The following is a 13,786-nucleotide window of genomic DNA, read 5'->3' as shown; positions in this document are numbered from 1 at the left end:
ACCCACTATCGAGTAAGTACTTTACATTATTTGAATTTCAAATTTATTGATAAATTGTTTAAAATTATACATCTCATTTTTCAAAAATATTAAAATATCACTCTAATTTTATAAATATAAATATAAATACATTTTTTTATTTATCATGAAGATATAGTCTAATTTCCAGATATAATATTATTTTTTTCTATTATTTTATCAATCTACCCCTATCAATAAATAACTCCCAACTATTTTTTTATTCTATTAAAACATTAATTAAATAAAGATAAATGAAATTTATTTGCAAAATTTACTTTTCCAATAACTTTCTTGATCTATGTGAATATGCTTAAATATATGGAAGGGAGGGAGTATACTTCATGTATCAATGGTAATGAAAGAAATTTCTCAAATTACATGAGTTGAATATTTATACATGTCTTCATATTTCTGTGAAGTCTCAACAATCATCCATGGCACCCGACAGGCAGACACACTCGATCTTGAAACCAATGGCCACCAAATTTAACTACCGTGGTGTACATAAACAGAATGCAGGATCGAGGCCGCCGACATTCGTGTATAAATTCTATCAACTCTGAGATCATGACAACTGCAGTTGCTGCAGGTACAAAAACGTGTTCTGGTCGTTCTATCAATGAATAAGAATCTCAGGATGCTAGAAATTTCGACAATTCTCTTGGAATAATTCGGTTTTAGTGAATGATTCATTCCCCAACAACACCAGATACCCATGGAACGACTAATGGTGCATTCGGGTGTGTTTCTCGATATGAGTCTGAGTACCTGTCCTTGAAATTCAATTTGGGTTCCTCCGACTGCAGATGAAAAATGAACAAGCTCTTAGTCTAGCAGTGGACTAAAAGATAATTCCTTGACATATAACTAAAGATGCAGAATTCATGAAACTGGGAATGTAATAAAAACTCACATATTTCAGCCAGCATTCTTGATTTTTGTGTTCATAAATATCTGGAGAATAACACCCAGTCTCAGATGGGCAATAAACCCATACATTACATTTGTTTTCGCCTGGTTTGGCATGTTTCGCTTGTTCCAGACATGCCATACAACACTCGTATGCAGACTCTTTATGGTGGGTCAGACCCCATCTCACAGCAAGACCATCATAGTCGGTATGAAGCTCGGCGTGACATATGGGAGGTAGCTGTCTACCAGGCAAGATTCGACTGTCTGGAAAAAGGAAACATGTCTCAATGAAAGAAGAAATACAATTCAAAGTCCATGCAAAACATGCACAGCTATGCTAAATAAAGATGTAGACTTAGTTTAAACTTAGTTCAACCAAGTTCAACATTTTAAAGTAAAAGTTGTAGACACGGTGAGGAATGTTAAAGAAATATATAGTATACTCAAAGAAATAACAAGTCCATGGTAATTTCGGCACAAATTATCAGACACCAACTCGGTGGTATATGAATAAACAAATATGTAACCACAGACAGCATAAGGAAGATGTATCCACTCATCCACATAGCAACTAGCGAGTGCCAACCCCAAATAGTTTGGAAATAAGCTAGGATGATAATAACAATGTGAATGATCAAGGATGTTAGTATTTTTTTTTGTTTTTTTTGTTTACTGAAGTAAAAATTAGGCGTCATATTATATGACCAAAACTTGTATTTGTGATAACCTATAGTAAATAATACCACCATCACACCCTCTGGCTCCTAGCACCTGAGGTTTTAGCCAATGAAATGCAAGTAGCAGTGTAAGGTTAAAAGACGAATTTCAATGTAAAAGTTAGTGAACCAAGGAGTGGTGGATATGATTATAAACTTGGTAGGGAACTGTGTTAATTAGACCTAGGCTATCATTAACAATTCTAAGAAAGTATTCCAAGTAATTACCGAACTCTTCTTCGTCCTCAGGTTTGTCATCATGTTCCTTGTTGACAACTACAGCTGGTATCCAGAGACCAATGTCCTCTGACAATTCTGACCAATCAGAACTTAAATATTTTTCAATTTCACCTGCAAACAGATTAAAATCAAGTCCAAATTCTTTCAACACTTGGAAATCCATATCCAGTGTCGACATAACATCTGAACATCTTCTTTTGAAGACATCGTACCTGCTTCCTCGGGTAAAATTGTTGAATTTATGGTTTGCCCAAGAGCAAGTAACTTAGCTTCTTTCATTTTTTCTTTGCGCCAGGTTTCTACCGCCTCTGTTAAAACAAAAGAACAACGTATCAGATGGTGGAATGAACTCGGAGGGGTCACATAATGGAGATCAAAGAATGGCTATTTTCACATTGTATTGGTTATCAGCAAAGTACCATTCAATTCGCTCAAAACTGTGTAGATGTTGGAACACGAGTCAACTCGTCATTCTAATAATTGTCCTGAATCCTAGTTCAATGGTTATAGTAAAAGGCGAGCCCATTAGTACTCAGATATATTGTTGGTGCTCATTCCACATTGCTTCAATCATTCAAAAAATGTTGGAATTTCAACACAGTAATTTAAAAAAGTCAGCCTTGAGAAGATCCGACAATAGCAAGTTCGAAGTTGCCTTTCAACTTTATAAGAAATACCAATGGACAACAACTAACGCGTCAATATACAACAAACTATAGAAAGTATATTAGCTTGCTTAAGTATTCATCTATTTGGCTCATAAAAAATGATTCATCAATTCACGATATATAGTATATTTCAGAAGTACGCATAAATGCAACACACTAAAAAAAGGCAGTCGCCATAATTTATCGAAAAATGTGAAACAGAGACCAAAACAACATTTCCATTCCCATCTAACACCCAGTCAATTAATCATTTGATAAACAACAAGAAGTGCACACTTGCAGAAAGATCTTCCTTATAGAGGATGTGGAGGTGTAGTCAAACAAAAGAGATACAAGTGCTAACGTTTGAATAATAACGATATTCTGAACAGAGGGTGAGGCATGACAAAGATGAAGAACTTGTGTGATTCGACCGAAGTCCCTATACTGAAAATAAAGGTGAAGAAAAGTTTGGTTCAACCCCACCAAAATAGTTGAATAATTCAGTTATAGATTCCTTTTTTTTTTTGAGCGGTTACATACATAATTGTTTCAACATTTTACAATCAATCAATAGAATACAATCCATCACAAATAATTCCACAATACCATCAAAATAATCAAATAACCAATTACAACTAATTATAACCAACTACTAATATTGTAGACATAAACCCACAACTTAGCAATGTTGGACACTTGGACCATAACTTTCATGAATACATTTTCCATAAACTTCAAAAGTTTATTATCGTAGAGAACTTACGTAGTTATTAACAATTTTCCATTCTTCAAGGCGTTTCGGCCAAGCTATAGAATCGGAATCATTAATGTGCTAAGAAATTCTGTAATAGTGTAAGGCCATGAGTTCTTGTTTTAAAGATCAGAAAAAAGCTCAATGTTTCAACTCTTACGGCTGTGTAACTATAATACGAAAGCAGAAGTTAAGATAAATCAAATCTCAACTTTTAGTTTTTAAACTCGGCGTAAAGAAGTCTCTAAGTATGAGGAAAAAAGTATAATCATCAAGGCATCAATCATTCTTGTCCCTTTTAGTTTTGTACATCTTGTAGACTTAAAGCTTTTACTCCTGGAGGCAAGAAAAGAATAGGAACAGTATGCTGAATCACACATGAAGATCAGCCAATAAAATAAATAATGAGTTTAATAACAGGATACATAATTTTTTTTTCGTTTTTACATGTGATAGAAGTAGAAAAACAAATCTTTGTTCAACAGGTCGATCCGTTAGGCACAAAAAGAGGTTTCATCTGAAAGTTTCCACGAATGGTGGAAGTACATAAAACACCGAAGGTTGTATCCCCACAAATCTATCCTGTTCTCTTCCACATATAAATACACATAGATAGAGATATATTATATGTATATGCTGATCTGACTAGGATTTAATTAGTTTGCAGACAAAAGCTATCTCCAGTCTTTGTTAGAAGATCGAAGTCAACCAATCACACAAATTATTTTTCACACTATTTTAAAACAAGTTAATTGTTTCCAAAATATGAAAGTTCTCCAACGTAGAAAGCCAGTTAAAAAGGAAACTTTGCTAAAACGAAAATATAGCCAATTTTGAAATCCTTTTCATCTATCTAGGAACCTCATTGGGAGTGTGTGTACTTAAATTCAAGAAGACCCTGAATCTTTAAATGCATTCACATAATTGTTGTAACTGGAGAAGCTCAACTTTTCATATCAGGTTCTGCTCTAGTCAACTACTTATCAAATTATGTAATGAAGGACACTTAAAAGTTAAAACATCCTGACTCAACAAGGCGAGTGGTGAATCACGATAACAAAGCACAAGAACTGGCTCAAATCACATCCATACCTGAAACAGAAGCCTTACAATTTTCGAGGATTGGAAGGCAAACCAAAGCATGGTGCTGTCAGATACAACCTACTGTGACTTCTATGGTTTTAAAGATTATTGCTTCAGAAACGTGATTTTGAATGCTCTATTCAACAAATACGAACCACTTAAGCAATTTTGAGAAAGCCATTCAGTGAACTCTATCTCCAAATGAGATTTGTGAATTTACTTTTGGGAATATTTTAGTGAGAGAAATTTTTGAAAAATGCTCCCCCCCTTATCCCAACGTTCCAGCAACCGAGTCCTCCATCTGTTTCACTCATTACCCTTAACTACTGAGTTCGGTCGATCGTCCCAAGCCCAGACTCCGGCGCCGGCCGTCGGCCGACGCCGGCCTTTCATTTCTCTCGGTTTCGCGATGTATTAGCTGATTTTGCTTCGCCATTTGCTCGTCATGACTATGTTCATTGCTCCTTAGAGATGCATCAAGCTTTGCTGGAAAGTTCTGTCAGAACATCTGTTTTCTAGTCCGAAAGATTTGTCCAAGTTTTAGTTTCCATCATTTTACCCTAGCCGGGGTTTTTTGATGTTTTAGTAATAATGTATGCACCTGGCAGAAGGAGGCTGGTCTCTGGATTGGAAGACAGGGAAGAGGTGATAAAACTGGAACATAAAGTGTTTACATTAAGGTTGGGGAACGGGGGCAGTTCGATTTGGTGGGCTGAAAAAACGAGGAAATCGCAGTACATGATGGATTTTGATCGTGAGGAGGCGAGATGGTTAGGCTTCAGAATCAAGGAGTTCATCAATACTACATATTCAAGTGTGAACTTTCATCGATATAGGGGAAAGAACGCGTTATTCACGGCACAGAGATTTCATAACAAACGTGGTAGCTTTGTTGAAGTGAACAAATTTGACTCCAGGGGCAGAAAGCAAATTACAATAGTGCCAAGCGGTTTTAACTCATTGGGCTGGAAGAATCTATCGGATGCTTTGGAAAGACTGCTGTCATGGAATTACCCAAGAAGGGACAATCGGTCTTCACTACATCATGGACAAAACACCTTCAGAAGAACAACATTGGAACATAAAGATAGAACATTACGAAGGGATGGTATACGAGGATTGAAGACAGTTAAGGAAGACATTAATAGGGCAATACCGGAGTTGAAATGGCTTGAGGCTCTCATTGTTACAAAAAGTAGGGTAAATATTGCATGGGAATTGGTTCGAAAAGTACTTGGAAAACCTTCACAAAAAGCAGTCGAATTATTTCCATTTCAAGCAAACAAAGCAGTTTGGTGGCCTTCAAATTCAGAGGAGTATACTTATTTTTTAAAGCTTAAAAGAGGATTCTTTGACGGTGGGGTGTCCTTGTGTTTCGATGAATGGAGACAAGATATTAATACTACAGATTCGGTGGACAGATGCTGCAACAGCTGGCTTAGTATATATGGGGTACCGTGGAATCTATGGTCGAGGGACACTTTCTCAGTTATTGGGGATCAATGCGGGGGCTTGTTGGACATCAGCAACGACACATTGCAATTTCGTGACTTAGAAGCGGCTAGAATAAAGGTGAAGGGCACTGCTGGTGGCTTTATTAATAACAGGATGAAGGTTCAGATGGGAGAAGGGTATTTAGATATCAGAATTCGGGTAGATTCCTTTGATTCAGCAGCTTACGATCAGTACGAATGTCAAACTTATGCACAAGTGCTGGTGAATGGAAAGAAAACAATAGTTGGGTGGGGCAACACAAATATTCACAGAAAGATGAAGAGAAAGGAGGCGCCTCCAAAATGTACTACGGATGGAAATACAAATGCGCAAAATCCAAAGGAAAAAATTGGTAACAAAGACGCTGGAAGAAATATCAGTTGCACGCAAGGAACACCTTTGGTAAAGGATACAAAACTACAATCTGCAACAATTAGAGAGACACTGGGTACAAAATTGGAAGGCAAAGTAACAAAAATACTGGAGAAAATCGTTCCAAAAGATGCACAGGAATTCAGAAAGTCACCAATACATTCCATGCGCACGGATGAGGTGGATGATCGAAAATCTTCGAAGGGCGATGGAGATAAGTACTTAAGGAATAATACTTATGAAAAGGTTTATCGCAGAAGAAGGAAAGCTACTGTAGGTATACTTGAAGATGGAAGACAAGATGATGAAGTCTTTAGCAGTGACGAGGGCCGAGAGTTCGGGATTCATGACTTAGATGGCAGTGTAGAATACGAGTCTAATGAGTCCAGAGAGGAATTTCTGCAGAATGAGCTTTATATCCCAGACTCCGATAGTCAGGCTTCTTTCTCATCAGAGGAGCCAATTAATATTGTTGAGGATGAGGCGGTTATGAAGGGGTTGTTTTCACCATCCAAGGAGATAAGTCCTATTGTTGAGCCACTCACACGAGTTAACAAAGAACCTAATGAGGGAAAGGTACTAACCGGTAATCATTCCTCTTTTCTCTATCATTCTTTTTCTCTTCATGCTTTACTCCCTTCGTCCTTCTCAGTGTTGGGATTGTCTAGTGGTATCATAGGTGGGGGGCAGGGAAGATAGATGATTTGCCGGGTTCCGAGAGAAAGAACTCCAAAGAGGCTAACATGGATAACTCCTCGTGTACTGTTGAGGAAAGTGGGGGAATGAATAAAGATGGTAAATGTTGGGATGAGGTGAAGAAGTCAAACGGAAACTTACAAAGAGAACTGAGTAGGTTGAAATGGGGAATCAATTATGATCGAGGATCAACCTCGAAGGGCTCCTTAGCTTTATTATGAAAATATGCTCTTGGAATATAAGGGGAGGAGGGGCTGCAAGAAGGAGGGAGCTTGTTCGCACTGTCATTCGGAAGTAAACTCCGGATTTAGTGGTTGTCTTGGAAACTAAGCAAGAATTGGTGGACCGAAGATTTGTGACCAGTTTGAGGAAATCCAGATTTGTTGAACGGGTTTATTTGCCTTCGGTGGGGAGTTCGGGGGGGTATCCTTGTCATGTGGGATCCGAGATTGGTGGTGGTGAGAAACAATATGATTGGAAATTTCTCGGTGTCCGTTGAGATTTGTGGGATTGACAACACCATATGGTGGTTCTCTGCCATCTATGGACCTGTAAAACCAAGAGAAAGAGAGTTGTTTTGGGAAGAACTAGCGGGACTGATCTCTATCTGTGGTGATAATTGGTGCCTAGGAGGGGATTTTAACGTGGTAAGAAATACAGAAGAAAAAATGAATAGCAACTCCGTTATTACGAGCATGTTGAACTTTGACAGATTGATAGAGGATTTGGGACTTCATGACCCTCCACTCTTGAATGCAAAGTATACATGGTCAAATTTAAGGGCGGATCCGATTTGTTGTCGACTTGACAGATTCTTATTCTCAGGGGGTTGGAAGAACTTGTTTCCCAACTTTAGACAATCGGTCCTACCCAGAATCACCTCGGACCATTGCCCAGTGATTCTCGACACCACTAAGTTCATGTGGGGTCCTACTCCGTTTCGATTCGAGAATGCTTGGCTCTCGCACCACAAATTTAAAGAATTGGCTAAGTTGTGGTGGAATAATTTGGAATGTAGGGGGTGGGAAGGGTACAAATTTATGAACAAGCTGAAAGGAATTAAAATGGAAGTCTCAAAATGGAATCGAAAGGTATTTGGAGATGTGGGATTCAAGTACAAGGAGTTGACAGCGAGGATAAAGCAGCTAGATGCGTTGGAGGCGGAGGGAGAGTGGTCGGATGCTCTACATGAGGAAAGAAGATCGATAAGATGTGAATTGGAATCTTTGACGATTACAAAATTTTGAATGGAAAAACAAAGATCAAAATTGAAATGGTTAAAGGAAGGTGACCAAAATTCGAGATTTTTTCACTCACTGTTGACTAATAGGAGGAATAAAGCAATGATAGATAAACTGCAGTTGGAGGACGGGACTTTGGTAACGGAGGAGAGACATATTGAGGAGATTATAATAAATTTTTTTACGAATCTGTACAAAAAAATGGAAGGGGTGGAGGTAGCCGGAAGTGGGATGGAGGGATTGGATTGGTGTCTTTTAGAACTTAGGGAGGCAGAGGAGTTGGAAAATGCTTTTTCAGAGGAAGAAATTAGAAGAGCGGTGTTTGATTGCGACGGAGATAAAGCGCCAGGGCCGGATGGATTTACATTGGCCTTCTATCATCATAATTGGGATACGGTCAAAGCTGATTTAATAAAAGTATTTGACGAATTTTATGAAGGCTAGGTGGTTAATGGTATCACGAATGAAACATACATTTGCCTAATACCGAAGAAGCACGATGCAATTAAGGTAAAGGAATTCAGACCGATTAGTTTGACGACCAGCTTGTATAAAATTTTGGCCAAAGTGTTGACTGATAGATTGAAGAAATTTATGGGAAAAACCATCAAGGAAAACCAGTGCGCTTTTATTAAGGGGAGACAGATGAAAGGTTTTGGGGTAAGATAGAGGCGGTGGATTATGGGCTTTGTTTCGAGTGTGTCTTTCTCAGTTTTCATTAATGGAAGGCCAAGGGGAAAATTCAAAGGGGAGAGAGGACTTCGACAGGGGATCCCTTATCACCTTTCCTTTTTAATTTAGTAGTGGACGTGTTGGGAAGGTTGGTAGATAAATCAAGGTGTTTAAATCAAGTTAAAGGACTCGACATAGGGAGGAGGAAATTGGAAATTTCGCATATTCAGTTTGCGGATGACACTTTGTTTTGGTTCAATCAGAGAGGCATGTCATTGCATTAGTGGAAATAATAAAATGCTTTGGATTTCAATCTGGATTGAAAATAAATTTGGATAAGAGCGTTGTGTTGGGAATCAATTTCCCGGAAGATGAAGTAGATGCTTTGGCACAAACGGTTGGGTGTAAAAAAGAGGTCTGGCCAATTACATATCTCGGGTTACCATTGGGAGGTAATCCCACGAAGTTCAATTTTTGGGAACCAGTTTTATCAAAAATGTCAAGAAAGTTGGCTACATGGAAAAAAGCCTTTCTTTCAAGAGGGGGTCGGCTTGTTTTGATACAATCAGTGTTGAGCGTTTTGCCATCTTATTTCATGTCCTTATTTAAAGTGCCAAGAAAGGTGGAGAAATTGATGGAAAAGGTGATGAGGGATTTCTTGTGGGATGGGGCAGACGGGGAAAAGCATTGTCATGTTGTTGGATGGGAACAGGTTACAAGACCGAAGGACAGAGGAGGATTGGGTTTGGGGAAAATTTGTTTGAGAAATAGAGCATTGCTGGGGAAATGGTGGTGGAGAGGGTCGGTGGAAAGAGATCCGTTGTGGAAAAAGGTAATAATAACAATTTATGGTCTACAAGAGAATGGATGGGATGTGGGATTGGCAAGGAATGCAACATCTAGAAGCCCGTGGAAATGTATCTCTAGGTCTTACCCGGCTTTTCATCTATTGGTGGGTGCGGTATTGAGAGAGGGTAATGTCATCCGGTTTTGGGAAGATGTTTGGGAGGGGGGTCATCGTTTAAAGAGCGGTTTCCTTCTATTTTTCAGATTTCTTCCATTACTAATAAACCGATTAATAGTTTTTTGGTGGAACAGTCTAGTGGTATGAACAATATCTTGCATTGGGATATCCGATTTAGAAGAAATTTAAATGAGGTTGAAGTGGGTGAGTTTGTTAATCTCCTAGGGATTTTAGATTCAGTCAGATTACAGAGGGGAGTGGGGGATTTTAGAGTATGGTTGGGTGACCAGTCAGGTATATTCTCAGTTCGATCTTTTTATAACTCCTTCTGTCCTGTTTCATCTTTCCGTGTTTTTTCTTACTTTGACATCATCTGGAAAGTACCGATCCCTCGTAAAGTTCAAGTTTTTGCGTGGATTGTGGCTTTGGGGAAATTACCCACTTGCGATTCGATGCAAAGAAGGTTGCCTCTATGTGTGTTAAGTCCCCACTGGTGCGTTCTATGCCGGAAGCACGAGGAAAATCAGGATCACTTACTAGTGCATTGCTCTTTCTCACAAGATATTTGGAATAGAGTATTGCTTGAATTGGGTTTTCAGTGGGTGCTTCCGAGGACAGCTGCAGATATGATTGTCATGGAGCCGGGAGGAGTGCCAACAAGAAAATTTATGACATTCTGGCACGTTTTGATACATTGCACGATGTGGTCTATATGGTTGGAGAGAAACAGAAGAATATTCCAAGACGTGTCGAAAAAAACGGAAGAAATCTGGGACAAAATCAAGTTCAGCGTTGCGAATTGGTTAATAAGTATTAAAGAATTTAATCATTTGACTATTTTGGATTTGATTAGGGATTGGAAGTATGTATTGGCATGAAATTAGTAGGATAGTGATTTCTTAGTTGTGCTCTATTTAGTTATGCGGATTACTCATCCACTAACTTTGTAAAATTTTATCTATTAATATAATCTAGTTTCATCTCAAAAAAAAAAACTCTGTCTCCAATAACTAAATATTTATTTGTGTTGAGGTCGCTACATCAGACATTATGAAACACATCATTGATAAAATAAATAAAAACAGTATAGGGAACTGAAATTGATATCGCATGCTTGATAGCTCGTTAACCAGGACAAATTCAGGAAAAAAAAAAACAATAATGTACTTCAAGGTTGCCACCATATGTCCAGCCACATTCTATACACTACCGCAATCACTGCAACTTCATCAATGCAGCTATGTATTCAATTTAGTACTTCACCCTTTCACCAGCATAACACTCCCACCTTGGCCTAAGCTAATGCCCTCGCTTGACTCACAAGTTCACTAGCATTTTAAGCATTGATTGGGCATATAAACCTAAATCTCCAACACCAAACAATTTCTAGTCATCTTTAGAAAGAAATTTGGAAACGCGATAAAATATTAGAAAAAATTTCATTTCAATATATTGTAGCAACCAAGGATGACAGAACAGATGAGCAATATATCATAAAAACAGGAGACAAGAAGCTGTTAGAACAAACTTCTGGAAATGAAAAGCACAAAGCAAGGGTAGACCCACCTCTTTGCTCAGTTGCATTGGCAGTAGCATCCAGGCTTCTTAACCTATGTAGAATCTCATCAACAAACTTCCGTCTCAAATGCTGCGGCAATTTCACCACACTTTCTTCTTTTAGAAATATTGTCTTTAATTGTGTCACCTTCAACCCCAAAGCATGATTTAGTGCGTCAAAATGACAACAGAAAGCAACAATCTGGAACCAAATACATTCTAAAGTACACTGAAATACTTCCCAAAACTGAAAATTAGATCTCACCAAATTAATAAGCTCTGTGGGTTCAGATGCCTTTCGCATTTGATTCGACTCTTCCATTTTCCTAATCTGATCCTCGCTGTACCTAAATGCTGTAAGATCGCAGCAGATAATGTAAAACACAGTTTTAGAAGGGTAATGTGAAATATAACATCTCAAAAGAACCTAAAACTGACCAAGGAATTTCCGAGAAATCCATATAAATCAAAACTTCAAAAGCGAACCTAAATCCAAATCCTGGTATTACACAACAAAAATTTACCAACCAACTATTGAACACCCATAAAGGGCCATCCAAAAAACAAAAAAAAAAAAAATCTAAGAAGGCCCACTCGATCACCAGAAATTTCACAAAACTAACCACTTCACCACCTCCTAAAGATCGACAAAATCCGCAAATGGGTATCCAAAAAAAATACAAAACTTGGCAATAGAGCTGCTAAATAACCACAAAAATCAAACTTGAACAAGCCCTTACTTGTCTGAGAATCACTGATGGGGTACATGTACAGAGTATTGTAAAGGGAGTGGAGCACGTAGAGAGCAACAACGATGTTGACGGAGCAAACAATGAGAGTGGTCTTCCTGTATGACCACCATCTCCCTCTGCCATTATTATGTCCCCACTCTCCTCTCGCCATTACTCGCCAATCCCTTCTCCTTCTTCAACTTCTCCTCCATCCCATCACCACCTTTTCTCCACACATCTCAAGAAATCAAAAAAATCCCTCTGTACGTGTGAAATACTGCTCTTTCTTGAAAAACACGAAGAATTTTTTGGATGCTTCCGGATGGGATCGATCGTAACCAACGGCCCCTTTCCGTTTCTTGGTTGGTATGTGGTAGATTACATAAAATAAAGCCCGATCCCACCAATTGCATTTACTATATTGATATCAACAATCGGATGCAATTGGTAAAAAAATGATAAAGGTACCAGCTTATATTTAAAATATTAAATCCCAAGATTTTGTTATTATTTCATAAAATTTTACATTAAAACTATGATTAAATTTTGATAAAATGAATTTTTTTATTGAATTTTTTGTGTTGTATAATGATGGATATATATATAATATAAGTAGGTCTCTTGTGAGACGGTTTCACAAATCTTTATCTGTGAAACGAGTCAATCCTACCGATATTCATAATAAAAAGTAATACTCTTAGCATAAAAAGTAATATTTTTTCATGGATGATCCAAATAAGAAATCTGTCTCACAAAATACGACCCATGAGACCGCTTGACACAAGTTTTTATCATACAATATCACTCGTCCATACAACGTGTGATTGTGGGCCGCTTATGTCTTATTTCGTACATTAACATTTAAAAAAAACAACTAAAGTTGATCTTTTTTATTCGATTTTTGCAAATAAATGAAATAGTAGGAAGATTTTTTTCTCAAATGACAGGTTTGTTTCTTTCCTTTCCCATAATTTTTAGAAAACTACATTTATTTTTCAACAACAAAATGGTTGGTGGTGGCCCGTAGATGGTGAAAGGGGATAGAAATTCAATTTGACTGTGAATATCTGTGGCGCCCCAAACCTCGCCACGTAATCATACAACATGTGACGTCGTATGCATAAAAATTTTCTTTTCAACGACGTAATAATATAATGCATATACGACAAAATAGTGCAATCACCACACTATCTACATCAGTGTAGCAGAAACAATATAATAAATACACACATACAACTCAAATAAGACAATAAACTATACTGTCTCTATCTACTATCAACTACAGGACTGTTTGACTAGACACACCTAGTCCTTCACCACTATTCTGTCTCACAGCAGAGTCCTGTAACCTGTCCAACAGAAACAGCCCCCAAAGGGTGAGCATACACAACAATCATCATCGTAATACATAACAGTTATATTATCAACAATATAAAATATAACTGGAATGATAACAGAAATACTCCCTTTGCTGTCTCTGGACAATCAAACCACCAACGATATCAACGTCATCACTCCCATACTACTGCAACAACAACATCGACGATACGTCGCACCCCAACACCGGCGACAGCAATATCGTCGAACGAATAACATCAACGATACGTCGCACCCCTACTCCGGCGACAGCAATATCGTTGAACGAATAACATCGACGATACGTCGCACCCCAACACCGGCGACAGC

At 38.0% G+C, this 13,786-nt stretch overlaps 1 protein-coding gene across 1 annotated transcript; it reads right to left on the bottom strand.

Annotated features, from left to right (window-relative positions):
* Positions 1–371: 371 nt before the first annotated feature.
* On the bottom strand, positions 372–12,532 carry LOC140975247 (uncharacterized). Its single transcript, XM_073438844.1, has 7 exons — positions 12,110–12,532; positions 11,635–11,723; positions 11,379–11,517; positions 2,102–2,197; positions 1,878–2,000; positions 935–1,197; positions 372–821 (listed from the first exon to the last, which is right to left on the bottom strand). The coding sequence occupies exons 1-7, from the start codon at positions 12,270–12,272 to the stop codon at positions 711–713; spliced, it is 984 nt and encodes a 327-aa protein (XP_073294945.1). The 5' UTR covers positions 12,273–12,532; the 3' UTR covers positions 372–710.
* Between the last annotated feature and the right edge of the window lie 1,254 nt (positions 12,533–13,786).

This window comes from Primulina huaijiensis, chromosome 4, assembly GCF_012295235.1.
Source record: "Primulina huaijiensis isolate GDHJ02 chromosome 4, ASM1229523v2, whole genome shotgun sequence".
In the NCBI taxonomy this organism is placed as follows: Eukaryota; Viridiplantae; Streptophyta; class Magnoliopsida; order Lamiales; family Gesneriaceae; genus Primulina; species Primulina huaijiensis.
Note: the sequence above shows the minus strand (reverse complement) of the source record. Positions and strands in the feature narration are given on the sequence as shown.

Bases quoted from the DNA above. Each gene is read 5' to 3' on its own strand.
- LOC140975247 (XM_073438844.1), bottom strand. From the start codon at position 12,272: ATGGCGAGAGGAGAGTGGGGACATAATAATGGCAGAGGGAGATGGTGG. The intron at 2,198-11,378 runs GTGGGTCTACCC...TTGTTTTAACAG, and splicing joins CAATGCAACTGAGCAAAGAG to AGGCGGTAGAAACCTGGCGC. The intron at 2,001-2,101 runs GTACGATGTCTT...ATCTGTTTGCAG, and splicing joins AATTTTACCCGAGGAAGCAG to GTGAAATTGAAAAATATTTA.